Raw genomic sequence first — 13431 nt, forward strand, 5'->3', positions numbered from 1 at the left:
GACTCTGGGCAAATATTCCACTTCCTGCACCAAGTTATCTATCCCCTCGTTTCCCAAAGCCACATCAATGCGAGACAAGGAACAATACGTCGCCGAGTAGCACGAGTTAAGTGCAGTTCTCCTTATTTCAAACTCTCCACAAGTCTATCCATCCAATTTCCCTCATGTAGTTTCCAAAAGGTGTCACATTCCCCTCCTCTCTATTCCCTGTATGTTTGCCTTTATCCCAATGGTCATTTGCAATATTATTCACGTCGCCTATTACAAGCAACGGGACCTCAGTCCATTTTCCCGATATGACTAGAATTTCCTGTATCTTTTTTCCCGAAAATGGTGGAGGGATATACAAAGACACAATACATAATAATCTATTCAATATCTTAAATACAATAAACACGTATTGCCCATCCTTGTCTATTATAACCTCCACTTCTTCATATGGAGTAGAAGTGTGGATTAATACCGACACTCCCCTAGCATAGGTTGAGTACGTCGAGTGATAAGCCTTCCTCACCCATCTTTTTTGTCTTCTACCAGGTGTGTTTCTTGAAGGCATATCACTGAGGGCATCAGTTTCAGCAGATATTGTAGAATTGCGGCCCGCTTCAAGACATTGGCGAGACCCCTAACGTTCCAGCTTAGAATTTTAATTCTACCCCCCATGATATCTCACAATACTAAACATTTGACTCGTAATAAATAAGGTCTCGGTCCTCCCCCCCTTGCCCTTACCCCCCACCTTCCCAACCTTCCAACTGAAATAACTCCCAATCTTCCCTTCCATCCCCCTCCCGAAAGATTGATGGTCTCCCACAACTTTTAAGCTGGTAAGAATTCACTCTCCCTCTCTATTTGAGATCTAGGAGGGCGTTTTTACAGCCTAACAATACAAGCTCTGTACTCCAACTACTCTCCCGTCCACATTTATCAAACTGCAATAACCGTTGCGCCGCCGAACACAACCCACATATATCAACATAGCATTACGTCATCTCAGAGATGACCATTAACTTATCAAATTCAAACTGAATAACAGTTAATCACTGTTACAACAACACTCAGTTTGCTTCAACAGAACCGTTCCGCTCTGATATTTTTAGTGTTAGAATCAAGCCAGTGTGTCGCCTCCTCTGGGTTTTGAAAAAAGTGCACCCGATCCAAGGTTACGACTCTCAGCTTAGCTGGGTAAATCATTGAATTGCGCAAATCCATGTCTCGTGGTCGTCTTCTGACTTCTCCAAATGTAATTCGGAGCTTTTGGACCGCTGCAGAATAATCTGGGTAGATGGAGATGCGATTGCCGTCTATGGTTAGATCCGCACAGTTCCTGGCTTTCCTCAGCAGTGTATCCCGGTCCCAATAATTCAGAACTTTAGCCAAGATGACTCTAGGGGCTGATCCTGGGGGCAGGGGTCTAGTGGGTACTCGATGTGCCCTTTCAACGGAAAACATTTTATTGAGACCATCCCCTCCTACAGTATTTTTCAGCCATGTCTCAATGTACTCAGTGGGGTTATTTCCTTCCACTTTTTCTGGCACCCCCACAATCCTCAGGTTGCTCCTGCGGGAGCGGTTCTCAAGATCATTGGTTTTAAATTCCAGTTCAGCTATACGCTGCACATACTTTTTTTCCCTTTTTAACAGTTCATTAACCTGGTCTTCAGCGCTCCCCACACGTTCTTCCATCACCTCCTCTCTGTTCAACTTTGTGCACTGCAGCATTAATCGCAACCATCTCTCCTTTAAATCATCCACACGACAGTTCAGAGCTGCAAGGGCAGACTTGTTGTACATTACCACAGAGAATATTTCTTTGAGCGTCGGCTCTGCTATGTCTAATGTGTCCGGCTGTTCAAGCTGGCAAGCACGTGCAGCCATATCAGGGGATCTCTGTTCTTCCCCACCGCTCTGCGACTGGCCCCCTCCTTCTTGTTGTTCCCCGGGGACATATGTTGTTTCAGATCTCTCACCTTCAGCCACTGACCGCTTATTTGCAGCCACCTCTGACCTCGCAAAGCGTTCAAGCCGAGCGATCACCTCCATCTTCCTTTGATATGCCGCGGTCGCCCTTGCCGCCTCCTCTGCAGTCTTGGCACCATCTTGGGCTTGAGAGCTTCCCGATGCTGCCGGCTCCATCTGTCTCCTGCGCGTCATCATCTTGCGGGACTCCTCTCCACCAGACCACACACCGCTCATTGCTGCTCCCCGTGTCCCTGCACACTCTTTAGAGTGATTTCAGCGTTCGGCGGCGCCTCAGGTACCGATATTAAGGGAGATTGTGGCAGGAGAGCTCGGCCGCACGTCTTCTCGCATTGCACGCTAGGCCACGCCCTCGTGATGTCATTATGCTTACTGCACCCCTAGAAGAATTCATTCAGGGAAGTATTTTGTACAATGCAGTCACTTTTGGGGGCTTATGCTGTACTGGCACCTCAGGGGCTCTGACAATGTGACATGTTACCCACAAACAATTCCAGCAAAATCTGCTCTTCAATATGGCACTCCTTCCCTTCTGAGCTCTGCTATGCGCCCAAACAGTGGTTTACCCCCACATATGGGGTGTCAGCATACTCAGGACAAATTGTACAACAATTTTTGGGGTCCAATTTCTTCGGTTACCCTTTGGAAAAAAAATTGAGGGTGAAAAGATCATTTTCTGTGGAAAAAAAATATGATTTTTTATTTTCATGGCTCTACGTAATTAACCTTTATGAAGCACTGGGGGTTCAAAGTTTCCATCACACATCTAGATAAGTTCCTACGGGGTCTAATTTCCAAAATGGGGTCACTTGTTGGGGGTTCCACTGTTTAGACATGTCAGGGGCTCTGACACTGTGGCATGTCACTCACAAACAATTCCAGCAAAATCCGCTCTCCAATATGGCGCTCCTTCCCTTCCAAGCTCTGCTATGTGCACAAACAGTAGTGTTCCCCCACATATGGGGTATCGGTATGCTCAGGAGAAATTGCACAACAAACAGTATGGAGCAATTTCTCCTGTTACACTTAAAAAAATGCTAAATATGGAGATAAAAAGATTTATTTGTGAAAAATATATTTTTTTATTTCCACGGCTCTACATTATAAACTTCTGAGAGGCACCTGTGGAATCAAGGTGTTCAATATACATCCAGATAAGTTCCCTAAGGGGTCTAGTTTCCAAAATGGTGTCATTTGTGGGGTGTTTCCACTGTTTAGGCAAATGCGACATGGCAACCACTAATTATTCCAGAATATTTTACATTCAAAAAGTCAAATGGCGCTCCTTCTCTTCCAAGCCCTGCCGTGCACCCAAACAGTAGATTTCCCCACATATGGGGTATCGGCATGCTCAGAAGAAATTACAAAACAAAATGTATAGTCCATTTTCTCCTGTTACCCTTGCGAAAGTTAAAAAAAAATAGGTCTAAAGGCAAATTTTGGTGAAAGAAAATGTTTATTTTTTCCTTCCACATTCCATTCATTCTTGTGAAGCACCTGAAGAGTTAATAAACTTCTTGAATGTGGTTTTGAGCACCTTGAGGGGTGCAGTTTTTAGAATGGTGTCACATTTGGGTATTTTCTGTCATATTGACCCTCCAAACTCACTTCAAATGTGATGTGGTCCTAAAAAAATGGTTTTGTAAATTTTTTTTGTAAAAATGAGAAATCGCTGGTCAACTTTTAACCCTTATATTTTCCTAATCCAAAAACAAATTTGTTTCCAAAATTGTGCTGATGTAAACTAGACATGTGGGAAATGACATTTATTAACTATTTTGTGTGATATGAATCTCTGATTTAAGAGCATAAATACAAAAATTTAGAAAATTGTGAAATTTTCAAAATTTTCACCAAATTTCCATTTTTTTAACAAATAAATGAAAGTTCTATCAGAGAAATTTTATCACTATCATAAACTACAATATGTAATGAGAAAATAGTCTCAGAATCACCAGGATTCATTTAAGCGTTAGAGTTATGACCTCAAAGTGACACTTGTCAGAATTGAAAAAATTAGTCCAATCACGGAGGCAAAAACAGGTTCTGGCGCGAAAGGGTTAATATTTTGCTGCACAACCTTTTGAGGCAATCACTGCAATCAATCGATTCCTGTAACTGTCAATGAGACTTCTGCACCTCTCGACAGGTATTTTGGCCGCTCCTCAAGAGCAAACTGCTCCAGTTGTCTCGTGACTGAAGGTTGCCTTGTCCAGACGGCATGTTTCAGCTCTTTCCAAAGATGCTCAATAGAATTTATGTCAGGGCTCATAGAAGTCCACTTCAGAATAGTCCAATGTTTCCCTCTTAGCCATTCTTGGGTGTTTTTAGCTGTGTGTTTTGGGTCATTATCCTGTTGCGACTGAGACCAAGCTTTCTGACACTAGGCAGCACATTTCTCTCTAGAATCCCTTGATAGTCTTGAGATTTCATTGTACTATGCACAGATTCTAGACACCCTGTGTCAGATGCAGCAAAGCAACTCCAGAACATAACAGAGCCTCCTCCATGTTTCACAGTAGGGACAGTTGTTGTTAGGAGTTGAGTTCCCGCCACTACACAGGGGGAATCTCGAACCATGTCTGCTGCGGTCTCCCATTCTGCATCGGCCGTAGTGGAGCCTGCTCAGCGGAGACGTCAGTCCCAGTGTCTCACTGAATCTGATACTGTGCAAAGGGTTACTGCTGCCTCTCCGGGCTTTACTATTGTACCCTGCACTGTTCTGCGGCGAGCAGGCTTTTCTGGGACTAAGTCCTGCTTTGCACACACTGAGCATGCCCAGGGCAAGATCTCTCAGTGGAGATCTAGGGTCACATAGTTGGAGCGCCCCCAGACACAGGGCCACGAGTTCTCGGTACCGGGCCTCTCTGGTTCGGTTCTGAGGCTGTCACGGTGGCTAGACCCGGTCCGTGACCCTGCTAAGGGGCGTCCAGTAAAGGGATTTGTACAGTCTGTCAATAGTTCGTGACGCCACCTGTGGTGTTCGGTCAGGGTGATTGACGCTGCTGTGGGGTCCACTGGGGTGATGGAATGGCAGCTGGATGGTATAACTTCCCACAGGTGAAGTATGTCCCCAGGGCTTCCCAGTAAGGTGAATGGTGATGGTGTAAGGCGCAGTCAATAACGAGGACACAAGGTTGCAGTCTCTTTACCTCTTTACTGAAGGCTTCAGGATCTTCAATCCAGAGTACGTTCAACAGGGCTCTCAGAGACCGGCCGGTCCGATGGGCACATCCAGAGTTTCCCTCGCAGATGGAAATCGTTGCCTACCAATAGCGCCTGTATGTTGTAGTCCTACCCTGCTGAGCATTCGGAATAGTCCTCACAACTGCTGTTCTCGTTCGTTCGTTCTCTACAGCTCTCTCTCGTTCTTTGGTTCCAGATGTTGCTAGTTTCTAACGTCCCCCAGATATGTTATGGCTAGGACGCCACCCGTTTGACGGGAAGGCTTGGAGGTCTTCCGGGACCCTAGAGACGCCCCTCTCCCAATGTTGCCCCCTATGTCTTCGTAGGTGTAAAAGGTAGACAGCCAACCTATAATCAACTGTCCAGCGGAATTTGAAGTAAGGCCTGAAGTCAGTTACTCCTACGGTGATCCGGCCACCGACTACGCGCCTCAGTAAGATGTTGCCTTCCTCTCTCGGCACGACTCTTACTGGCTCTCCTTTGTGCTGATCTCGTTTACACTGTTCCACAATATTCTTCCCCTCTTGTCTCTCTCTTAAGATAGCGCCGCAAGGTGTGCAGGCGCGGTTCCGTTACGTTCTGTTCGCTAGGCACCTGCCAGGTTCCCACGCCTGACAGGGACCCCCCTGTGTCTTCTCCCTGCAACACCCCCTGCCACGGGATGTTGCCTGGTTTCAACCCAGTCAGCTTCTGACTAACTTCCTCCCCAGCCCCTAGTTTTACCAGTGTGAGGAGTGGCCCGATAAATAAAGCCTTTTGCTCCCCCTAGTGGCCGGAGTGTGAAGTGTAATGTGTTCTGGTGATACCTGGTCAGGATAACTCTTTAGTGCCATCAGACGTACCGCTGCTCCCCTTAGTGGCAGAGCGCTATACTGCAACGACCAGGTCTCTGGGGCGCTGCATGCTCAGGTACTGCACCAACTTCCATTGGTCCTTCTTGGAAGGTCCTGTAGGTGCTAGGACTAAGTCCTGCTTTGCACACACTGAGCATGCCCAGGGCAAGATCTCTCAGTGGAGATCTAGGGTCACATGCTCAGGTACTGCAGCAACTTCCATTGGTCCTTCTTGGAAGGTCCTGTAGGTGCTACAACTATAAAAGGTTCTCATGACCGCATGGCCATGCGCTAGTATCAAACATGTACGAGCTCAGTGCCAGTGTGGTCGTGTGTGTGGTCAGGGACCCGGCTGAAATAAGCCCTTAGAATGCTGGCACCTCCGGCGAGGAGTTTTTGTGTGTATGCACTCAGGGACCCGGCTGAAATAAGCCCCTAGAATGCTGGCACCTCCGGCGAGGAGTTTCTCATGAGTGAATTCAGGGCTGGCTAATAGCCATTAGAATTCCGGCTCCACCAGAGAGGAGCATCGTGTTTGGTTGGGACTGCATGACCACTGTCGGCTCTACTCAGTAGCTGTGTTCCCTGTGAGCTAAACAGGACACATCGTTCTCTTTACTACGGGCTCTGTGAAGTAACAGAGTTTGTTTATTCTAATTTACTTCACCGCCTTACTTAGCAGCAGGTTCTTTCCTGCACAGTGGATCCCGGGTTGCGAACGCACCTATCTCATTAATAAATATATTCGGTGCGTTCCGCCAACCTTAACAGTTGTCTTTTCTTAATATGCTTCATTTTTCCGTCTCTGACCATAGAGCTGATGTGCATTGCCAAAAAGTTCCATTTATGTCTCATCTGTCCATAGGAAATTCTCCCAGAAGCTTTGGGGCTTGTCAACATGTAGTTTGGCAAATTCCAGTCTGGCTTTTTTAGGATTTTTTTCAACAATGGTGTCCTCCTTGTTCGTCTCCAATGAAATCCACTTTGGCTCATACAAGGACAGATGGTGCAATCTGACACTGATGTTCCTTGAGCTTGAAGTTCACCTTTAATCTGTTTAGAAGTTTTTCTGGTCTCTTTTGTTACCATTCGTATCATCAGTCTCCATGATTTGCCATCAATTTTCCTCCTGCGGCCACATCCAGGGAGGTTGGCTACAGACCCATAGATCTTACATTTCTGAATAATATGTGCAACTGTAGTCACAGGACATCAAGCTACTTGGAGATGGTCTTATAACATTTACCTTTAACATGTTTGCCTATAATTTTCTTTCTAATCTCATGAGACAACTCTTTCCTTCACTTTCTCTGGTCCATGTTGAGAGAGATACACACCATGTCACCACACAGCACAGTGAGTATCTGTAGCCCTATATACAGGCCACTCACTGATTCCAAGATTGTAGACACCCATGATGCTAATTAGTGGACACACCGTGATTTAACATGTCCCTTTGTCACATTATTTTCAGGGGTACCATCATTTCTGTCCAGGCCTATTTCATGGGTTTTATTTTTTTTTTATGTCTGACTTTCATTTGTTCTTTTTCATAGATCCTTTATTTCTTATTACTTTTGTCAGATTCAAGTTATTTCTGTCACCATTGTGGGTTTTTCTGTCATTAAACGAGAGGTACCAACAATTTTGACCACATATGTATAGATTATAACCCTCAAAGAATTAATTTATAAAATCAAATCACTTTATGAGGATTTCGACTATTCTGGTTTTCTGTCATTTAGTCATATTAGGACTTCTGCATATGGTGGGTCCAATCTCATCTGGGATCTGTTCCTGCTGTCCAGCTGGAGTAATCTGCTCCCTACTTCAGCCAATTGGAAAGTACCACACCCTACTAAAGCTCAAAGCACATGGCCGGAATCTGCCAGAAACAGCGTTGTTCTCCTCTGGTTCAGTCCTCTGTGCTCAGCTTGTGGCTTGTGTATTTGTTTCCTGTTGTGACCGTGGCCCGTTTACTGACTACTCTTGTGTCTTCAGATACTGTGTTTTTCTGGTTCTGACCCAGCTACCTGACTATTTTTCTTGCCATCTAATACCACAGAATAGCAGGTAACACCATGGTCCAAGCCTAGGGGTCCCAGTGTAAGTCCAGATCCATGTAATGGTGATAAAGGGCGATGAGCAAGGCGATCCTTGGGATATGGAAAGCAGAGAAGATAGTGCCAAGCATGTTCATGGTGGAGATCTTTTGAGCTGCCAGTTGACCATGAACAGTGCTCCCAATACATTGTGTCTGCAAACTATGCCAGCTAGATCTGCAGTCAAACAGCTAATTGGCGCTCCTTCCCTTCTGAACACTGCCATGTGCCCAGAGAGTAGTGTACAATCGTATATAGGGTATTGTGAGAAGTTGGAAAATAATTTGTAAGATCCATTTGTTTTCTATTATCCTTTGTGAATAATTTCAAAGTCACACGTCAGATTATAAAAATGGGGCCTGATGGTGTAGTTTTGCTGGATGTAATTTTTTTCTCTAAGCCTCCCAATAGCCACAATATTATAGGTATTAACAACAATAATATGAACACTATTATATGCATTATGTAATAAATGGGGGGCAGGTCAGTGAGGGATCAGCGACCTGTCTTAAGCCAATGCAATGAATATGTAATCAGAGCACAACATAAAGCCCCACCCACAGCCCATCCAAAGCCCCGTCCCAGAGCCACACAAATCTTCGCCCACAGCCCCGCCCCAGAGCACCACATAAAGCCCCACCCACAGACCCACCCCAGAGCACAAGAATCTCATTAACTGAAAACTACAAATACAGATTACACAGCAGTAAACCAGAGTTGCATTCATTTATGGTGGACCATTGGAGCTACTGTGAATCCTGACCAGAAGATTAGGGAAAATAATATTGCTCCCCATTTCGGGAGAGATTGTGCAGTAATCTGAATTTCTTAGGATCAAAAACAATGTAATTTATGAGGTGGAGTGAATCCATGAAACCAGGGCTGGAGCCGACACATCTCCTGCAGGCGGGAATAAATGTATATTCCAGCCATCAGCCACGCACAGCTCAGAGATATATCATGGCACCGGTGTGATGGGTTTATGTAGATTATCACAATCCTCCTGGAAGTTAGTCGGTTTTAATTTGCGTGTGGGGTCAGGCACGCGCATTCCTGCAGCAAAGCATTACGCAGCTAAGCATAAAGTTGCCGCAGTTATTTCAACGGCCGGGAATTAACATCCATCTCCTCTCTTCACCCAGGTACAATCTCTGCTTCCTGTCAACTGGTCCCTATTACCCTGTAACATTCCCTTTAATAGTACAATCTCTGCTTCCTGTCAACTGCTGCCTATCACCCTGCAACATTCCCTTTAATGGTACAATATCTGCTTCCTGTCAACTGCTGTTTATCACCCTGTAACAATTCCTTTAATGTGCCTGTGGAATGTTTGCTTAATCCATTTGTTGTATTGTATTGCTTACTGCTGTACATACATGCTGGGGTCACAGGAGATATTATCATGTACAAGGTGTTAGAGCATATGGTTGCAGCCAGGCCCAGTGCCGTTGATCATGTAACCTCCCCTGGGGTGTTGGCCAATTGCTAATTTATCCCAAGTAAGGACCCACAATCCCTCTCACCTGATCCTTTAGTCAGTCCTATAAATTTAGTAGCATCTTAAGGAGTGCACACGTGTGGGGTCAGGCACGCGCATTCCTGCAGCAAAGCATACAGACGCCGCAGTTAGTTCAACGGCAGTTAGTCATGGCAGGAGTCAGGACCCCACACTATGTCGCTGTCTGTTTTGGGTATGTCTGCTGAGTAAGCACTTCTTATTACTTGGACCTAGCTTTCTATTAACCATCTTACTCCTTCGCCATGTTTACCTATGCCCCTACAGTGTTTGCTCCACTAATCCTCTCTCCTTCACTATCCACAATCCCCAGCACCCTCTAACCAAATAATCATCTCCCCTTCATTCTTACCTCCCCACCTGTCCTCCTCTGCTGACCTGCTCCTTAACCTCAAATTTGTACTAATAAAACATTATGCAAGTCGCCCACTGTCCTTCTCCCACCTGCTCTCCCTTTCTCAGCTTCTCTTCATTGCTGGCGACATAATGCCCCCCATGACTACCCCCTCCTATCGCTCCCTATCTAATACAAACTACCACAATCTTTTCAACATAAAACTCGTGCCCCTGACACCCACCTCCCTGCTCCCTCTCTCTGGAGCACTCTGGAATGCCCGCTCAATCTGCAATAAGCTTCATGTGATTCACAACCTTTTTCTCTCTCACAATCTTGCCTTCCTTGGCCTCACAGAAACATGGCTAACACCCTCTGACACCGCCTCCCCTGCTGCACTGTGTTAAGGCGGCCTCCAATTCACCCACACCCCTCGTCCCGGAAACAGACATGGTGGAGGAGTGGGCCTTCTCCTTCTAACTGCACCTTTAACCCAATCCCACCTCTACCCTCCCTTATCCTCCCCTCTTTTGATGGACAAGTAGAAATGGATCTATCATACACTGACACTGGCTACTCAGAAGATTGTGTGACACCCATTTCCTGTCTCTTTGTCTTGAGAATAAACTTCAGTTGTGTTCAAGCCTTTGCTGAGAAAGGAGTATACATCTAACTCTGTGCTCGATGTGACTCTTTAAGCGTGCACTTGGCCTATATTGGGTCAGGTACAAGCAATCATATAGATTTAAGGGATCACCCTCACACTAATACCAGGGGGTAGGTGGATTCTAGATTGTGAGCCCCATCGGGGACAGTGATGATAATGTGTGCAAAACTGTAAAGCGCTGTGGAATATGTTAGCGCTATATAAAAATAAAGATTATTATTATTATCCTCCAGATTGTAAGTTCTATAGAAAATGGCTTTCAATGACCAAAGTTATTTGAGCAGTTTTAGGTGGAGGAGAATGTTGTGGTCTAGAGGTAAAATGGTGATCATGGTAATACAGCCGGACTACACCACCGATAAAGCAGCCACAGCCGGTGATGAGAAGAATCTGTGACTTCTCTGCATTTAGTGGTTACTACTCACCTGGGAAGCCATATGTGGGAATCTCCTCTTTACACCGCTCATCCCCCCTCACATATGTCTCTGTAGTATTAATATGGGTCAGATCTTCACCCTGAAACAAATATTGTAAAAGTCACTGACAGATGGAGAAGTCACATCTATGATCAGCTCTAATCCTGCCATCTCCACCGTTCTCATTACACAAGTATAAAACATATAATACTGGTGGATAAAACAAGACTGAGCACAAGACCTTCACCGGCGTCTACACATCATAGGTGAGATCTCCTGACACCTTCTCTCCATCTACCTGATGATCCTGAGGAACATTGGGATCTTCTTGGTTACAGTCCTGTGGAAGAAGAGGACGGGGACATCTATCTGGTGTTGTCCTCTTACTGGATAGATCTGGAGGAAACACATACAGGGAGTGAATTCATTCTTTACATACAGATAATTATAGGCCGTGTGTATTTAGTCCTGTCTATTACCTGGAGATGTGAGGGGCTGGGGAACCTCCATTATGACGTTCTTGTACAGATCTCTGTGTCCTTCTAAATACTCCCACTCCTCCATGGAGAAATAAACAGCGACATCCTGACACCTTATAGGAACCTGACACATACAATGATACCGTCATCCCCCGATCCCTTCATAGCGTTACTGTATAATGTCCCAGCATTCCCAGCATTGTCACCTCTCCAGTCAGCAGCTCAATCATCTTGTAGGTGAGTTCTAGGATCTTCTGGTCATTGATGTCCTCATGGATCAGGGGGTGAGGTGGAGGCCCCGTGATTGGGCTCAGGGGTCTTCCCCATCCCTCAGACACAGGGTCCTGACAGCGATCACTAGAGGTCTTCTTCACCACTGTGTAATCCTGGTAATGGTAGACACATTAATAAATCTCACTACAGACATTTCCAGAGTCCTCACCTCTCCAGTTCTGTCCATCTGTTATTCCCATAGATAAGAATGATGTAATGTGACGTCATCAGAATCTCTCACCTCTCCAGTAAGCCGGAAGAGGATCTCTAGGGTGAGGTGTAATATCCTCTCCACCATCTTGTTTCTGTCCATATCCATCTTTGATGGGTAAATCAGGAAAATGTTCTTTTGTAGAAGATCTTCACTGAGAGGATCCGATATTGTAGAGACCTGAATGAGAAGATGAGCCGATGTAACATCATAAGAATCCTGTAATAATACAATTACTGGAGATAATAAGGGAAACATGAGATTTATTATTTTACAGTATTTAGTTTCCTTCTTTACATCTACTAATAAATCCTATATATTTAGGCCACAGACAACAAGCAGTTTCCTCCTCGGAGTCGGCAGCTCAATATGTTTCTCATAGACTCATCTTCCATAACGCTAATTCTCGTCTCATTTACCAACCCTGGAATCGGCATTAGCAATACTGCAGGAGATATTCATTACACACGACATGAGAAATAACTACTTCATGATGAGGACGACATCTTCATCTTCTACTACGGCTCTAGAGACAGATTTGGCCAGAGTCAGTCACTGACTCCATCACCACCGGCCTCTATATGAAGGTTTCCCGTCTTCCCCGCACTGTAATCTTCTATCACGTTAGATCTCAGGTCTGATTCACACACAGAAGTTTGAGGCTTTTAGAAAAGATTTTTTGTTTCCACAATCAACACGGACAGAAATGAGCTGATCCCAAAGTCTCCATGTACAGTGATTTATGGGGTTTATTTCTGACCTTAGGCTTTCCTATATTACAGGAAAAACACCAGAAGATATTGAAATATTTCTAAAGAAAATTGGCTCCAACAATTCTTGTAATTTCATGATATCTTCCCTCCGACTATCAACCACATTCGGATCCTTCAGACGGAATAATATAATAATAATAATAATTTTTATTTATATAGCGGCAACATATTCCGCAGCGCTTTACAAATTATAGAGGGGACTTGTACAGACAATAGACATTACATCATAACAGAAATACAGTTCAAAACAGATACCAGGAGGAGTGAGGGCCCTGCTCGCAAGCTTACAAACTATGGGGAAAAGGGGAGACACGAGAGGTGGATGGTAACAATTGCTTTAGTTATTCAGACCAGCTATAGTGTAAGGCTCAGGTGTTCATGTAAAGCTGCATGAACCAGTATGTAGCAGTACAGACACAGAGGGCTAATACTGCATAAAGTGTATGAGAACATGATGCGAGGAACCTTTTTTTTCTTTTTTTTTTTTTTTTATTATAAATAGGCCACACAGGGATCGTTAGGTTAATGCATTGAGGCGGTAGGCCAGTCTGAACAAATGAGTTTTTAGGGTACGCTTAAAACTGTGGGGATTGGGGATTAATCGTATTAACCTAGGTAGTGCATTCCAAAGAATCGGCGCAGCACGTGTAAAGTCTTGGAG

At 44.9% G+C, this 13431-nt stretch overlaps 1 protein-coding gene across 2 annotated transcripts in view; it reads right to left on the reverse strand.

The window, feature by feature from the left end:
• Positions 1-11633, reverse strand: part of LOC138662841 (zinc finger protein OZF-like) — a 46796-nt gene extending 35163 nt beyond the window's left edge. For both annotated transcript variants that reach the window (XM_069748816.1, XM_069748815.1), the window contains exons 1-3: positions 11514-11633; positions 11333-11430; positions 11044-11134 (exon numbers count right to left, since the gene is read on the reverse strand). In XM_069748816.1, coding sequence (XP_069604917.1) covers positions 11044-11134; positions 11333-11430; positions 11514-11598 — 274 coding nt within the window. In that variant the 5' untranslated portion in view covers positions 11599-11633. The remainder of the gene's footprint in view (positions 1-11043; positions 11135-11332; positions 11431-11513) is intronic.
• Between the last annotated feature and the right edge of the window lie 1798 nt (positions 11634-13431).

Source organism: Ranitomeya imitator, chromosome 2, assembly GCF_032444005.1.
Source record: "Ranitomeya imitator isolate aRanImi1 chromosome 2, aRanImi1.pri, whole genome shotgun sequence".
In the NCBI taxonomy this organism is placed as follows: domain Eukaryota; kingdom Metazoa; phylum Chordata; class Amphibia; order Anura; family Dendrobatidae; genus Ranitomeya; species Ranitomeya imitator.